The sequence below is a fragment of the Chionomys nivalis genome, chromosome 8 (assembly GCF_950005125.1).
Source record: "Chionomys nivalis chromosome 8, mChiNiv1.1, whole genome shotgun sequence".
NCBI lineage: Eukaryota > Metazoa > Chordata > Mammalia > Rodentia > Cricetidae > Chionomys > Chionomys nivalis.
In genome coordinates this window covers 48,759,390-48,776,008 of record NC_080093.1, presented here as the reverse complement: position 1 = coordinate 48,776,008, position 16,619 = coordinate 48,759,390, and the positions used below count along the sequence as shown (strand labels likewise).

Here is a 16,619-nt window from a genome sequence, read left to right as displayed (position 1 = left end):
CTCATCCCTCCCCCATCTGCGTGCTGGCTTCCTCCTGGCTCCCACCTCCTCCCCCTGCTCTCTCCACTCTCCCATCCCTTCCTGGCCTACCTGGACTGCCTGCCTCTCCTCTGTCTGCTCCTCCCACCCCATCCTCAACCCCCAGGACGCCAGCTGACCATCTTCAACAGCCAGGCTGCCATCAAGATTGGGGGCCGGGATCAGGGCCGCCCCTTCCAGGGCCAGGTATCCGGCCTCTACTACAATGGGCTCAAGGTATTGGCGCTGGCCGCCGAGAGCGACCCCAACGTGCGGACCGAAGGCCACCTACGCCTAGTAGGAGAGGGGCCGTCCGTGCTGCTCAGTGCGGAGACCACTGCCACCACCCTGCTGGCTGACATGGCCACCACCATCATGGAGACCACCACCACCATGGCCACCACCACCACTCGCCGGGGCCGCTCCCCCACAATGAGGGACAGCACCACCCAGGTGAGACCCCTTCTGGGCCTGGGAAGGTTCAAGGGGCTTTGGAAGTGGGATGGTTCTGGAGACAGCTCCTTCTGACCTTCTTGTCGTAGTGATGGTTCAGGAGAAGGAGGTCCTCACATGGTAATCAGTGATATTGGCCATATAGGGGTGACCACTGTTTCTAGGGGGTTCAGAATTGAGGGCAGTTGACTGGAGAAGCCCATACATCCTAGCCTGAGAAGGGAAATCTGCATGCAGATCGAGGGAATAGTGAAGAGGGTGACCATTCCAGAGCTTAGTGGGCCAACTGGAGTTGGATGGTGGCATCTTGGGCCGAGATGACACACTGGAGTGGTGACATGCAGTCTCCCAGGGCAGAGGCTGGTAGAGGCTAGGAGCAGCCTCTGCCCATGCTGGAGTCTCTCTTGGGTGACACAGGCCAAGACTAAGTTCTTGGCCTTCACATATCTTCTACACGTGACTTGGAGCGAGAACCAAGCACCTCAACTGGCTAGGCCTCTGCCTCCTCCCTGGAGTGTGTGCTCTGAATGGCCTCGTAGAGTTCCTTCTGCCTTATCTATACACACAACCATCTGCAGTTCAGGAGCTCCCTGGATCTGGTTGGAGTCTAGAGGGGGCCACACCAAGGACACAAGTCTCTGAGCAGCAGCCAGGTCTGGTTTTCTGGGTGTATGGGACTGCCCAGCAGCTAGGTTGTCACCAATGCCTGTGCTGAGTACTGGTTATGGAGGGCTTGTACCTGTCACAGTGACCTAGCTGGGCCACCTCAGCTCCACAGTGCTTCCGTCTCCCCTCCCCAAGTCACTGCTTTGGTTGTTGAGCCTGCAGGCCCAGAAGAATCTTGGGGTGTCCATGAGGACATTTATCCCCACTCCAGTCTGTTTTCAGCTTCCTCCAGGGTTAGGATTGCTGGGTTCCAGGCTCTTCTTTCTTTCCAGTCTGTCTTGTAGAGATCCTGGGGCTGGGCTGGCTAGGAGAGAGAGACAATCTATAAGGCTCCTCTGTCTTCGGTGCCCAGAGATCTGGGGGATCTGAATACCCAGGGACTTTTCTCTAGGGAGTGGGGAGCCCTAAGAGGAAGGCCTAGGCTCCCCTGGACTGGCTGCCTGCCCACCCAGGCCTTCCAAATCACATCTGATCTTAATAGAAGAGGGTAGGCAGATCAGCCGTGTGGGAAAGAGAGTGGATAGCCCCAGAGAGATACTGGGGCCGGTGGAAAGAAAGGGGGCAAGGAGGAGGCAGGGAATAAGAGTCCATGATTTGTCCTTGGGCAAGGGCTGTTGGTCTAAAGTGGAAGCTAGGGAGCAGTAGGCTGGGGTTCTCTCACCCTGGGTTCTTGACCTCCACCCTGGCTCTCGTCTCCCAGCTTCCCTTCCTCCTTGGACTTTGGGTCTCCCTCTGTGCCTCTCTTTCCTAACCCCCCTGAGCTTCCCCTCCCCCTCAGGCTCACTCATCTCAGGGATCCTCTTTCTTTGCAATCAGGAGGAGAGAAAATGCTGACAAAGTCGACTCCTGTTGTCATGGCAACCATAGCCCTAATTATTGTGCGGAGCCTGGTTCTCTCTGTGGAAGGGGGTTGGGAAAGATGAGAAGTGATGGGATGGGGAAGCTGGAGATGGGAAACCCTCCAGACCCTGATCCCCCATCTCTGTGCCATGGCCCTGCCCCAAGCACCCTGGACCCCGGGGTATGCACCGAGCAACCCAAGTGTGGCATCCCATCCCCTGCCTCTCCAGTGTAAAGGACTCAACACATGTCTGATCCTTGAGGGCCATGGGGACCACAAGGCTGGCTCTGTTTAGTATCCTTTAGCATGGGAAATTGAGAGGCCAGGTCACAAGTGATGAGAGGACTGGGCCTTGGCTTTGGGCTTCTTTTCTCTGCTGCCCCCCACCCTGGGAAGCAGCTGTGGGATCTGCTCACCCACTGGAACCATCTGTTTCCCTATTCCTCCCCTTATCCCCCCAGAACACAGATGACCTCCTGGTGGCCTCGGCTGAGTGTCCAAGCGATGATGAGGACCTGGAGGAGTGTGAGCCTAGTACTGGTGAGTGCCTTTCCCCCCTCCCCTGCCCCGGGCCCCTGCGACGCTGCTGGGGAGGGGGGCGACTGTCTGCCACCTGGCCCCAGCCCAGGGTGTGCTGCAGGCTTTAGCTCTCTCCTGCAGTCCCTTTGTAACTCAGAAGACCCCAGGTCCCTCAGGTGCCTTTTGGTGTCCCATCCTTGGGGATAGAGAAGTCTTTAGCTGGGCTCCTAGGGGTGGAGGGCCAAGAGGAATTGGGAAAAAAGAGGGAGATGTGGTTGTAGAAACATGAGGAACTGCAACTCCCATTAGTTCTGGAATGGGAGGTGAGGAACTACAATTCCCACCAGCCTTCAGGTCCAGAACTACAGCTCCCATCAGCCCTGAAGATTGGCGCTCTCTCGGCCATTCATTGAGGTCTCTGTTGGCGTTCCCTTGACCTCCTGCTCAGCCTCAGGGACTTACCTGGTGTTCTTGAAAGGATTCCCAGGTTGTCAGGCCAAGGTGGGCAGTTGCTCCATGGAACCTCTGTATCAGGGCCAGACATACAGTCCCCCTGGGGAGATCCTAGCCTGAGGTGGGTGTAGGAGAACAAGCTGTGGCAAGGGCTTCCTGAGCAGTGGTGACACAGGACTCTGCAAGGCTGCAGCTACAGAGAGGAGCTGAGCAAGTTGGGGTGGGGGCGCTTTGCATGCTGGCTGAGAGCATGAGAGTCGGGTGGCCTGGTGGTTGTTGGGCTGCTCATCTGAGCAGGTTGGCAGTGGCCGAGCATTGGGGGATGGGCACTGGGGGCTGAGAGCAAGACTGGAAAAGGACTGACTGAATGTGGCTGGTGGGAGCTTCCCGTCGGGGAGCACAGGCCTTGGCTACAGCCTGGATGAGCCCTTGGGAGTAGAGGGGACACCCACATCCCATGCTTGGCTTCCCAGAGACTTCTCTACACTACCTTGCCATGGTTGTACCTGGGCTAGAAGTCTCAGCAAGGCTGGGGTAGGTGCATGCAGGGGTGGAGAAGGCTGTGAATCCGACCTGGGGTCAGGGGTCTGGAGGCCTACCAGCTCCAGAAGAGACGCTGAAGCCTAGAGCAGGCTGCCACCCAGTTATAGTGTGGGTGGGTAGGGAGCAGTCATAGACAGTGGAGCCTTGGGGTCCTGGTCACAGAGCAGGAGTGGAGACCTCCATACCCACAGGCTGATGCCCTTCCCTGTATCCCTCTCGTCCCCAGTGGTCCAGAGCTGAGTGGGGCTGTTCTGTGGTCCTGCACCAGGGGCACTTGTGGGAAGTGCCAGCTTCTGGGCCGGAAAGCCTCTCTGTCCACAGCTCAGGGCCTGTGCTTCTGGGAGCAGATGCTCTCCTCTGCAGGAGGCCCCTCTGCTGGGAGCCACCCCTCCTCTACACTGCAGACCCTTAGGCATGAGGCGTGTCCACAGCACTGCCCAGCACTATCTAACCCATCAAAGCCATGGACAGTGACTGGGGATTCCTACAGCCGGCTTTGCCGTAAATGGCTGCAAGGAATGACCTGTGAGAATTCTGGGTAGGGAATGCCATGGGGAAGGGGTGCAGCCTCACCTTTCCTTCTGGGACACAAGCTCTGTGATGATAGATTTCTGCTCTACCTCAACTATGTGTGCACGCGCGCGCGCGCGCGCGCGCGCGCACACACACACACACACACACACACACACACGGCTGGCCGGGACTATACTGGGAGGGTCTGATGCCCCAGCCCAGAGTCTATCTAGGAGCTTGGACATGACCTACAGTGTGCTCTCTGGTGTCCTGAGCTATTTCAGGCTCTGTTAGAATAAGAGGGTATGGTGGTCCTGAAGGGTCATCTGCTCCAAGTCAGGGCTCCCAGAAATCACTGACTGCTGTGCCATTCTTCTGTAAAAAGAGCCACCGTGTGAGGGGAAGGTAATGGAGGCAAAGGAGGACTGGAGACTGGGAGTGGGGAGGGCTGGTGTGTGGCCCAGCTTTGAAAATAAGCCCTAATGGCAGCAGCGCTGAGTGGTCCTCAGAGTGCCCAGGGCACTCACCTACATCATAATAATCCATAGCTCTGGAATGCCCACTGTCCTCATCTCCCCATGGGAAGCCAGGCAGGGATCAGGATGACTTCTGGGTGCCTTGGCTGGCCTGGACCATGTTCCCCCACCTCTCGTCCTGGCCTCTCTAATCAGAGTCCACTTGGGGGCCCCAGGATAAGGAAGCTTCCGCAGAGCACCAGGGGCTTGGCTAGTGACAGGCTGCCCAGAGCCTGACCCTAGGGTGTCTCCCCTCCCCGCTTCCAGATCTTCATCCCTGGGTGGGCGTGTGGACCGTGGGACCATCCCTGTTTGGCCTGTCCTCCTCCCATTCCTTCCCTTCACTCAGCCCCTCCACAGACTCCGAGTCCTGTTCTCTCCCTGCCTAGTGAGCCTGTCATCTAGTACATTCTTTCTCTCAAGGCTGGAGGGTCAGTCACACCGAGTATTGTTAGAATTTTCCCTAGTGGGAGTTCCTTTAAGAAAGGACACACACCCACAGTTGGTAATATGGCATACCACGCTTGCTGGCCCAGATGTCCTGGCCTATACATTATATTTCCAGCCTGGCCCCTGCAGGACTGTGGAATTTGTACTCCTGAAACAGGAAGAACACAAAGACTTATATCCACACAGGCATAAATCCATATGCACACACATGTGCTCTGACCAGGGGAGCACACACGTACACTCATATATACATAATCCCACACATGTCCTGGAAGATCACATATTGCTACATACACACACACACACACACACACACACACACACACACACACACACACACACCATGTAAAGTGCAAACCATTTACACCCAGATCAACAGAGGCACATAGATGCTTAGATCCAAAGAGTCATGTACATGCCCAGACAGATGCCCTGACACCAAGGTACAGCCTTGAGAAGTCCGGAGAAACACAAAGCTGTATAGTGTACACAGTCCCGTGAAGCATGCTGTGTACCAGAGGCACTGAGTGTCTCACGTGTATGTGTAGAGCTTCCCAAACACCCAGAGATGCCTCCCAGCTGGTGGCCTGCTCAGCCCCAGAGAGTCACACCTGCATGTGCGCAGCTGCACGGAGGCACCCACACTCAGGGCTGTGTGGAAACACACGCTGAGACCCTCAGAGGCAGCTCTCACATGCTCACATCTGTTCATGCATAAGACGTGCTCTGAGACATCAAATCTCAGACATCGTGCACTCGTGGTATGCACGGTGTGTTCACACTTTTGTGGGCACGCTTACCCGACTCTCAGAGTACATGCCTTGTGACATGCCCTTGAACTCACGGCTGGTCATCCACACTCAGCTCACAAAGGCATTTATCTGTGAACTGAGCCACCTGTGTAACACTCGCTCACATATGTGTGCAGACCACAGTCCCACATACACATTCGGACTCCCAGATGTTCACATATTTCCTAACCACAGACACAGCATTTGTGTTTAGGCATGGAACACACTCGTGGAAGCATGCACATGTCTTCTTCCACAGAAGTGTCCCTCATGTCTGTGTGCACAGGTGTTGTATTTCTGTCCACGGGTACTCAGCAAAATGCAAATGTCCATCCGTGGAGGGAGGTACTCATGGACCTACATGTTTGTCCCCACAGAAGGGGCCTCTGCACACCAAGGTGTGAATATATACTAAGACCAAAAGAGCACAGGTTTGTGTTGTCAGGGGACGCCAGTACTCAGATCCCAGAAGTCTTTCCTGCATATTTACACATTTGTTCATCCTCATAGACTTGCACCTCCACACTGTCCTCAAGAGAGGCTACCTTGAGAAGCACATCCATACATGCACACACACACACACATTTAGACTGAGACTCTGTGAGGCATATGTACACACACACTCAGTCTCACAGACACACACATGCTGGACATACAAAAGTATGTCCATATCCTCCACAGACACACACATGCTGAACATACAAAAGTATGTCCATATTCACTCAGACCCCCAAAGGGGCATACACACACACACATTCACCCACACGCACACACACACGGGCCTGAAATGGCCCACACAAATGCTCACAGACACAGGTGTATCTGTGTGCTCAGTGGTGCACATGTAGCGGCACACAGATAAGCACACACTTATCTGCAGACCTGTATGGCATCTGCACACTCAGACCCAGTGTCTGCTGTGTATTCCTTCCCAGGGGTGTGTACACAGCCATTCAGATGCACAAGAACACACCTACATGCCCAGGGTCACCCAGTTTTGTAGACATGCACATGCGCTTAGGGGCATGCGCCTAGGAGAGTAGAAACAGACTTTCCTATGTATACAGGTTCACATGTGCCAGAAGAACACCAGTGCCATGCCTTTACCCTACACACATCCCTCCTTAGTGCCACCCACCCAGGAACGAGACCCTCAGAGGCATATGCAGGCCTCATCTCACAGGGACACAGAAGCACGTGTCTGGATTCCTAGGAGCGTCCAGAGTGGCACTCGTTGGTATAATGGGCACTCCACAACCTCAGAGGTTTAACAGACCTGCAGTCTCTTTCCCGTGAGTTATGAGCAATGCTTCTGACTGATGGGAGCTGTTCTAGTAATGAGTCAGGGCCTCGTCTCCTTCCATCTTGTGTCTGTGTCATCTTTAACTCATGGCTTCTCAAGGTGCAGGAATGAGCAAGGGGTCAGAAGCGGGAGGTTTCCATGGGCTGGGCCCGGAGAGGCTCTTCCAGCCCCTACGGTTCCAAACCCGTAGCTCAGTCCTGGAGCCATCCTGAGCTTCCGAAATGACCCGGAAGCCACCACCTTATTGTGCTCCTATGTAGAAGCACATACAAGTTTGAGGACCAGCTAGAGAATGTTTTGCCTAAATCTAGCCTGTCTGGTCACCAAGAATCTATTTCATATCTCAGAATGTCCCCTACTGCCACTCCAAGAATGACAAAAGTCTTACGCCAAGAGGTTGTTCGTAGGGGATTGTGGCTTTCTCTGATCCACCCAGACCTGCCTCCTCTGGTCTCTAGACTATGAACTGAAGTGAATATTTATCTCACTTCTTCCAACACACCCCTAAAGTACAATGTTTTGCAGAGGTAGCCCCTACAACACAAGCTCATTCACAAAAGAAAAGAGGTTGGGTGTCATGGAGAGCACCTGTAATTTTAGCACTTGGGGAGTGGAGGCAACAGGATTGTAAATTCAAGGTCAACTTGGAGTATAAAGCAGGACCTTGCTCCCACTGTCCCCTCCAAAAGGAGGTAAGACTAATGAAAGCTGGGCAGCACATGGTGCCAGGGTCGTATTCATGCACACAGCACACATGCCTCAGCACAGGAGAGGAAACCCATGCTTTGCTGGGCCGGCAGGCTTTCGGCTGCTGCCAGGCAGAGTGTCCCCATTTTTATCCTCCATGGCCTTTCACGGGTTTGGGGAGAGATGTTCTCCTTGGCTGTGTGTAAGTGCAGACATCCCACACTAGCTTGCACATCTCTGTTGGCTTCGAGGCTTAGTCACTGCAGCCACACCACAGCCCTAATCTCTATCCACCCCCATGTCTTCTCTTGTTTCTCTGCTCCTACCTTCGTCATAGTGCTATGACTGTCTTGAGGACACTTTAAATGGTAGGTGGGGAGACCACTCCTACTTTGGGCAGAAAAGACCCTCACTCCTTAAGAAGGTCTCTCTCATTGGCCCCTGAGCCCCTTTCTGTCTTTACTCCTGTGTGGGATTGGGAGCAATGGCTCTTCTGACCTCTGTTACATGTCACATGTCGAGACTGTCATCTTCCTTCCCTCCGTGCCTGCAGGATAGCCAGTTCTTGTTTAAGTTGATGTGGTAACACGTTGCCAGAAGAGGAACGTTAGAGCTGGCAATCCTGGGCCCTGCCCTCATACTTTCCCTTAGCACCTCAGCCTGGCAGGTTGGTACAGCAATGTTTGTATCAAATCTGCCACAGTGGCATACGGGTTTTTATCTTTCCTGCCTCCTATCCTTTCCCTGAATTGTCACTTGAATGCCATGGCATTTTGTTACCATGACATTCATTTCAGGGGCCAAAGTCTGTCTATAAGGTAATATTTGTCCCTATAACAGATAAGCCCTGAATCTTAGTGGTTAATGCAGGAGAACTTTCTCACGCAGGTATACTCTCCCTGGGCTCGGCCCAGAAAGCACAGTAGAAACCCACATTCCCTCCATCTGTGGCACCTAGTGTGGAGGATGGAACACCGAAGACTGTTAGGGACAAAGAACTCGACAGGGTCTCATACTTAGCAATTGGGCCATTCTCAGTAGCTAGGGATGCTGGGAAATGTAGTCTAGATGTCAAGGTTCAGAAGGGATATTTATTTTATGGGGTAGTAAACTGCTTGTGCTCAGAGCCATGGCGTTTTGCTTGCATATTCTGAGGGACACACCCACAAGGTGTGTACACAAAACCCATGCCTCCGGCTTGCAAGCAGCAGACATAGGGATCCATTTACATGGACACGTCTGCTCACACGCACTGACACACACACAGGTGTCTCCGATCCACGAAGGTCGATGTGCTTAGGAGTTTATGCTCACGGGTGTAGAAATGCACGCGCATCTTCATAGGGGTGTGCACCTCAGTGTGTGCTCGCATACACGCGCACATACCCTCCCGTTGACCCTGAAGCCACTCTGGCCCCGCCCTTGCCATGCTGGCGTTGCAGGTGCGGAGGGATATCATCCTTCAGGCTACAGCCCACAGTGGCATACTTCTCTGCTAAACAGGTGAGTAGGGACGGAATCTAGCCAGTGCTCTGCTTGCTTGGCAGTGTATCCTGGGCCCTGATGTGGGCTGTGTCCCCCCAGAGGAGAGTGGCCATGTGACTTGCCAAGTCATGGACCTACAGAGCTGTGTCTATGTGTGTGTGTGGGGCTGCCTTTTCTCCTAATCCACTGAAATGCTGACCTTGCTCCTCACAGCTTGGGTAGGGCCCTCAGCACTGGTAGATGGGGTCTCAGCCACCAGAAGGCTTAGCCTGGGGCATCCTGAACCTCAGATCCAGATTCTTCTGTGGGGGTAACATATCTTGATTGGATAGAAATTGGGGTTCATAGGTAGATTTTTTTTTTTAGACAGGGTTCCACATTGTAGCCCAGGCTGGCCTCAAACTCATGGACTCATGGTGATCCTCCTGCCTCAGCCTCCCGAGTAATGGAATTAACAGGTATGAGCCACTGCACAGAGCTTATGGGTAGATTTCTCATTCAGGCTCCTGTGTCTTGAAGGCTGAAAGACCTCGGCTTACTTTGTGTAAGAGCCTGTAAAGGGGAACATTGGATAGAAGAGCCGCTTGGGGACGGCTGCTGGCGTCCCATCAGAATGGAATTCTCTAGCAAGTGGGCTCAATGCGCGTCGAAATTCCATTTCCTTGGGATAAGAAGAGCAGAGGGCCAGTGGTTGCAGCTCTGATAAGCACGCACTACTGCAGCTGCCAGAAGTGAGAGAGGGCTAGAGGCTGCCTGCCGTCCCTGTCAGTCTGAGGCTTCAGGGGCCACCGTCTTCTGTTGGTCTCCCAGTGATGCAGGGCTGATCACAGGATCCACAGCATCATGAGTCACCCCGAGTGTTCCTCTTGCTCAAAAGCTCAGTGGAGGGCCAGCAGTGGGACCATCCCGGTGAGACGCCTCTGAGGCTTCCTCCCTCGCTCAGACCCTGATTCCTCCTCAGGGTGAGCTTTCTTGATCTCTCTGGGACCAGTGCCCCAGGGAAGCCCATACATTGACTCCAGTCATAATCCTGGCCAGGTTTCGTGAGGGCGATGTGGGAAAGCCGTGTGAGGGTCTCTGGCCTGTCGCTTTGGAGAAGGTTTGTGTGAGGGTACCGTGCACACAGGGGAAGTAGTGTCGGAGAAAGACGCTGCTGTGCTAAGAGCACTGGTGGAATCATGGGAGATATGGCCACAAACCACGGGGAGAGAAAAGCTGGGAGAGTCCCAAGGGAATGGAGACTAAGCCAGGGGAGGCCATGGGGCCTGGAGGAGGGAGATCTAGAAAGCCCATGTGTCCCAAGGACTAGTGAGTTGGGGGTAATGGTTGTGGGAGTGCCACAGGCTGGGCAGGAGATGTGTGGTCCAGGCCTTCATTCAGTAGGAGGCGACAGGTTGGTAAAGAGCCAAGATCTCTGTCCTGGTCATTCTAATGAGCTGCACTCTAGGGAGGAGTAATGACCCTTCCCTGTGTCCCTCGCAATGGCCAGTCCGTTGGGGATCAGAAGCCATCTTAGGGAAAGGTTTGACCCTGGAGTTCCTGAGGTAACTCAGTCTCTGCTGAGAAAGGTAGAAGGCCAGGCCTGAGGGCAGGGAAGAAGCAGCAGCATGCCTAGCTCTCAGCTGTGCCTGTTGCCCAAGATGGCGGAGCAGGAGGTTGTGTGTAAAGCTTAGCTCAGCGCGTAAAAGGTGCTCCCTGCTTCCCACATACCCGGTTCATTTCAGAGGGACTGCCAGGGGACTGGCCATTCACTTCCCCTCGAAGAGCAGAAGGACCTCAGCTCCGTGTCAGGCCTGCTGCTGGCTGCTAGTGAGATTGACAGATGGGACCCAGGCCTTTGGGCCTTCCCTGGCAGTTTGTTAAACCTGAGCCTCCAGGAGCAGAGGCCGTCCGCTGGAGTCAGCCTGGAAGATGAGGCACAGGCTGGATCTGAGCATGCGTGAGCTATCCGTAGGGGAGCCTGTTCTAATAGAAGGCAAAGGTCGGGAGACAGCAGGTAGTTTGGGTGAGCAGAGAGGGCCCGGGTGAGCTGAGGATTCACAGAAGGAGGAGAACCTGCTGTGATCAGGCCCATGACGTCACTACTTGAAGGCCAGGAGCTTTCCTGTGCGCTGAATTTGCCCTTGTGCAGGGATACAGATTCTGGGAATGGGAGGAACATGGGAATGGAGGGTTGCACTAAGTTCCCGCATAGATTGCAAGGACCCATCGGGCCAGGCCTTGATCAGTCTGATGATCAGCACTTTAGGGAAGGACATGCCCCTCGCACAGGACTGACATTTCACTGGGTCTCCAGGGATGGCCAGCTGGTTGAGGATCATAAGCCAGGTCAGGGTTAGTTTTGACCCAGAATTCCCCCAGCCCCTAGTGGCTCAGACTACAATGGAAAAGATAGAAGGCAGAGCTGATAGAGGTAGGAGCCAGACCAGTGGATGGGAATGATGCATTGCTAGGCTTTTCCTGGACCTGGCTGTCCAGAACTTGCTATGTTCTTGAAGATGACCTTGAACTCCCAATCTTCCTACCTCCACCTCCAGAGTGCCGGAATCACAAGCACGTGCCACCATGCATGGCAATATTCTAGCTTTCTAGATGAGGACTGGGGCCCAGCGGGGGTGGGACTTGTCTATAGTTACACAGGAATTCAGTTGACGCTCACGTAGCCTTCGGGCTGGGTTCTCAGGTGAGCAACCTTGCCAGCCCTTGGAGGTGTGGGAGTGATGGTCCAGGCTTTTTTGGTCCCCTTCCTGGCCCTGGAAGTCACAGAAGGGACCGGCTAATTTGTTCATCCTCCTTACTTGGAGGCTCCGCTCTCTCCAGGCCTCAGTGTCCCCATTCACTAGAAGCTGGGGTTGAGGGCTAGGGTGACTTAGTGGTAGAGCCAGAGTCCTTTACTGGCATGCATGAGGTCCTGGCTTCCATCAGCGGAGCTGGACAGTCTGGCTGCACGCAGCATTCTCCTGGTTCCACATTTCATTATGGCTAAGTGTGGAGGCCTAGGAGCTCTGGAGCTTTGAACTTCGAACTGCGAGGAGCCTGATGGGAAGTGCAGCTTGGGAAGCTGGGCAAGCGTTCTGCTTCGGTGACACGGTTTGGCTGTGACCTCTGTGAGACTGATGGGGCTGCTGGTGGGAAGGGCCAGCAGAGGGAATGAGAAGTGGAGCAGGCCTGAAGGCTGGGGTAGGCAGAGCAGAGACATCTCTGGATGTGAGGCTTGGCCTGGCCGCAGGATCTGCTAGTGGAAGATTACCTCAGAGGGTGGAGGATTGTGGGTGCAGACACCAAGTGAAGTGCTCAGGTAGGGATGGGGTGTAGGTTGAACCAGAAGTAAAGCCAGAGAGGAAATCTTCATTCAACTCCATTCCCGAGAAGCCCAGAGGCAATCTTCAAAGCCAGAGTTTGAGCCCTCCTTCCAGCCTAGCGCTGACCCAGCTTCTTCTGTCTACCAGAGGTCAGAAGCTTGCAGCACTTTGGTTAGTGAAGAGGCGCAGGAGGCTGATGGGAGTTGTAGTTATTGACCCAGAGACGGATGGGAGTTGTAGTTTATGCCCCCAAAGGGCTAGTGGAAGCTATAGTTCCCACCCGTGGGGAGCTGATGGGAATTGCAGTTTCTGTCCAGGGTACTAGAGTTTTCAGACTTAAAGGGAAGACTTACCCACACCCCAGCACCAGACCTTACCCACTAGTTACCCTGGGCCCTATTTTAGCCAGCGTGCCCCTCCCAGATGGCTGTGTATGTATTTTCTTTTACTTTTTTTGCTTTCTTCTTCTTTCCGTTATTTCATTATTGTTTTAACAATAATAAGAGGGCCAGAGGCAGTCATAACCTGGCCAGGTTCTGGCGGTCCATGGGGGTTCTGGGGAGGGGGTGGGGGGAAGTCAGTGGGGGTCAGAGGTGGAGGGTGAAGAAAGTGGAGCGTTAGGTTTAGCTCAGACGTCATGTGATGCCCGACCTCCCTCCCAGTCCTCCCCACCTCCATGTTTCTTCTGAGCTCACCACCAGAACCCGATGGAACAACCCCCAGCTTCAGTGTGCCTGATCCTCCCTGCCTACTGTCCCACACATGCATTCCCTTTCAAAGTCTCCTCTCCTATGGCCCACGGAAATTAGTTCCAAAGCCCTGCTCATGGACAGCCCCCTCCCCAAGAACTCACACCCACATAGGCCTGTCACCCTCCCTCCTTGCCATGCCCCCTCTACTGACCCTTCCTTTTCCCACGATGACACTTCCCCTGCCCCAGCCTGCACTGTGCGAGTTTCAGCCTTGTGTTTAGTGAGGGGGAAGAGGGCTCGAGAGAGGGAGGAGAACGAGTTTTCTGGAGGAAGCAGGCTGTCCAGGGAGTAAATCAGGGAGGGAGATGCCAAACAGATAGACAGAAAACGTTGTACGGAAAAGTTGTTTTTTCTTATTTTTTTTCGGGAGAACCCGCTTACACAGCTCTGTTTGTAATTTTTTTCTTCATGCTAAAATCACACGGCCTATTTGTTGATGTAAGTTGCCTGAATTCCGTGGTATGCTATCTTCTTTTTTAAAAACAAAAGCAAAAAAAAAAAAAAGCAAAAAGAAATATATAGAAAAAACCTTAAAAGATATTGTCGTTAGGTTTGTTTAAATGCTGCTGTTGTATGTTTTTAAAGCCTTAAACCAGTAGAAAAAAAATTACGTTTCTTTTCAATTTCCTTTCCTTTCTGTTCCGTTTGGTTTCTTAAGACGAAACAAAAAGACCAAAACCCAGAGTCACAGAGCCCGCGCGTGGGGTGCCCAGGGCATCCGAGCCGCAGCCCGCTTAAAGCGCAGGCGCTGGCCGGCTGGCGGGCGGGCCCGGCCCGCGCTAGTCTCCGCCAAAGCCGATTGAACCGATTTGGGTGTGAGGCTGTTGTTTCTCTCTCTGTGCCGGCCGCCCGCGCCCCGGCCCTCGCTGACGCCCTCTCTTCTCTCTTCTCTTTCTTCTTCTAGGAGGAGAGTTAATATTGCCCATTATCACGGAGGACTCCTTAGACCCCCCTCCCGTGGCCACCCGGTCCCCCTTCGTGCCCCCGCCCCCCACCTTCTACCCCTTTCTCACGGGCGTGGGTGCCACCCAAGACACCCTGCCCCCGCCCGCCGCGCGCCGCCCGTCCTCGGGGGGCCCGTGCCAGGCTGAGCGCGACGACAGCGACTGCGAGGAGCCCGTGGAGGCCTCGGGCTTCGCCTCTGGGGAGGTCTTTGACTCCAGCCTCCCCCCCACGGACGACGAGGACTTTTACACCACTTTCCCCTTGGTCACGGACCGCACCACCCTCCTGTCGCCCCGCAAGCCTGTGCCCCGACCCAACCTCAGGACAGATGGGGCCACGGGCGCCCCCGGGGTGCTACTTGCGCCCTCCGCCCCAGCCCCCAACCTGCCTGCGGGCAAAATGAACCACCGAGACCCGCTGCAGCCACTGCTGGAGAACCCACCCCTGGGGCCCGGGGTCCCCACGGCCTTCGAGCCGCGGCGACCGCCTCCCCTGCGCCCCGGCGTGACCTCAGCCCCCGGTTTCCCCCGTTTGCCCACAGCCAACCCCACGGGGCCGGGAGAACGCGGCCCCCCGGGCGCGGTGGAGGTGATCCGCGAATCCAGCAGCACCACGGGCATGGTGGTGGGCATCGTGGCGGCGGCGGCGCTCTGCATCCTCATCCTTCTCTATGCCATGTACAAGTACCGCAACCGCGACGAGGGCTCCTACCAAGTGGACCAGAGTCGGAATTACATCAGTAACTCGGCCCAGAGCAATGGGGCGGTGGTGAAGGAGAAGGCCCCTGCTGCCCCCAAGACGCCCAGCAAGGCCAAGAAGAACAAAGACAAGGAGTATTACGTCTGAGCACCCAGTCCAGGCGCCGCGCCCCACTGCCAACTGCTCTTCCCGGGAGGGCCCGGGAGGAGGGTGCGGCCCTCTCCCTGCAGGGGGACCTGGAGACCCTCTCCCTGGCTGCCTCAGGCTTCTCCCACGAAGAGGAAACGCAAAAAAGAAAAGGAATATAACTATGTGCTCATCCCCTTCCCTCCCGCTGCCCAAGGCGCCGCACTTCAGCTCTGGGGCTGGCTGTCCTTCTCAGCTCTGCGCCGTCAAGGCAGGGCACGTGCTCACAGCCCTGGGTTGATTTATTTTTTTAAGGGGGGTAGTTTTATTTTGGTGGGGCTGGGTGGGAAGGAAGGCTGGGGTTTTTGTAAAGTGTCCACTGCGCCGTTTGTTTATTTCTCTCGGATTTTTTTTCCTTCCTCCTTGTTCCTCTGGCCTTCCTTCTCCTTCCCAGCCCTTCTGTCCTGGTTCAGGCTTGCTGTGTCTCTTGTCCCTACCCTCCTTCTCACCCTCTCCTTCTTTCTTTTCCTTTTTTTAAATCCTTTTTCTTTTCTTTTCTTTGTTTTCTTTTTTTCTTTTTCTTTAAAAAAACTTTAGTTTTCCCTGCTTCCCTCCCGTTGGGTTTCCAGAGACGCTGGGAGAAAGAGGGTGGGAGGGTGGGACCAGAGTGGCCCACCTTGGGTGGCTGGGTCCGGGCAGTGGGGTTCATTCTCCTAGTGCCCCAAGTCCCCTCAAAAGGAGAAGCTCCTGCCTGAAGTCACCCAGGCATAGGGCTTGGGCCTGGCCAAGGCCTGTTGTGTGTGTCGCTGCCGGGCAACGTGCATTTCTGGGAAGCCGCTGGAGGAGCGGGGTGGGGGGGCGGGGGGAGGGGAAAGGCAAATGCAGATATATATTAAAAACAAATAATCGAGGTACCAGAGCTGCGGTCTGTAGCATTGGCTAGCTGCAGGTGTAGGGAAGGGAGGGAGCGAGGCTGTGTCTGCGGATGACTGGGGTCACTTCTCCGCCCATGGGCTCCCTGCTCCCCCAGTTTTTTTCTCTTTGTTAACAAATGTGTCTGAGTCTTGGAAAACACCCCAAACCCGGAAATGTGTGGGAAAAAGAAAACAAAAACTTTCCAAATTCCAACAGTCCTGTGTAGTTTGTTCTGGGGTGTGTGCTGTTAGGTCCTGGGTCTGGGCCTGGTCAGGGCCTCAGTGGGTGCACCTGACTGTCGGTAAGTTTTCTCTAAATATTTATGTGTTTAGTGTGAGAAAATGTATAAGCCCTTAGAGGACATCTTACAGGAAGCAGTTCTCTGCTTCCACTCCGTGGGTCCTGAAGATGGATTCAGGTTTCAGGCTTGGTGACAAGTGACTTTGCCCACTGCACAGTCACTGAGCCATTTCACTGGCGCGGTTTCCCAGACTTTGAGTTGAATATAACATTGGGCTGTTGGACAGCTGTTCTGTGTCTCACATTTAAGTCCCTGCTGGGCTGAGGTGGGGGACACCTGGGGCTTGTGTGTGGTGTTAAGGGGATTGGCATCTGACTGGGGGTCCATGACCTTGGCTTCTCA

The 16,619-nt window shown here is 54.6% G+C and overlaps 1 protein-coding gene across 26 annotated transcripts in view; it reads left to right on the top strand.

Annotated features, from left to right (window-relative positions):
* Nrxn2 (neurexin 2) overlaps positions 1-16,189 on the top strand; it is a 114,145-nt gene extending 97,956 nt beyond the window's left edge. For 15 of the 26 annotated variants that reach the window (XM_057779056.1, XM_057779051.1, XM_057779047.1 and 12 more), the window contains 3 exons: positions 146-471; positions 2,440-2,518; positions 14,196-16,189. In XM_057779056.1, coding sequence (XP_057635039.1) covers positions 146-471; positions 2,440-2,518; positions 14,196-15,082 — 1,292 coding nt within the window. In that variant the 3' untranslated portion in view covers positions 15,083-16,189. The remainder of the gene's footprint in view (positions 1-145; positions 472-2,439; positions 2,519-14,195) is intronic. The other 11 variants (XM_057779063.1, XM_057779068.1, XM_057779064.1 and 8 more) reach the window with 1 other exon arrangement.
* Positions 16,190-16,619: the final 430 nt, after the last annotated feature.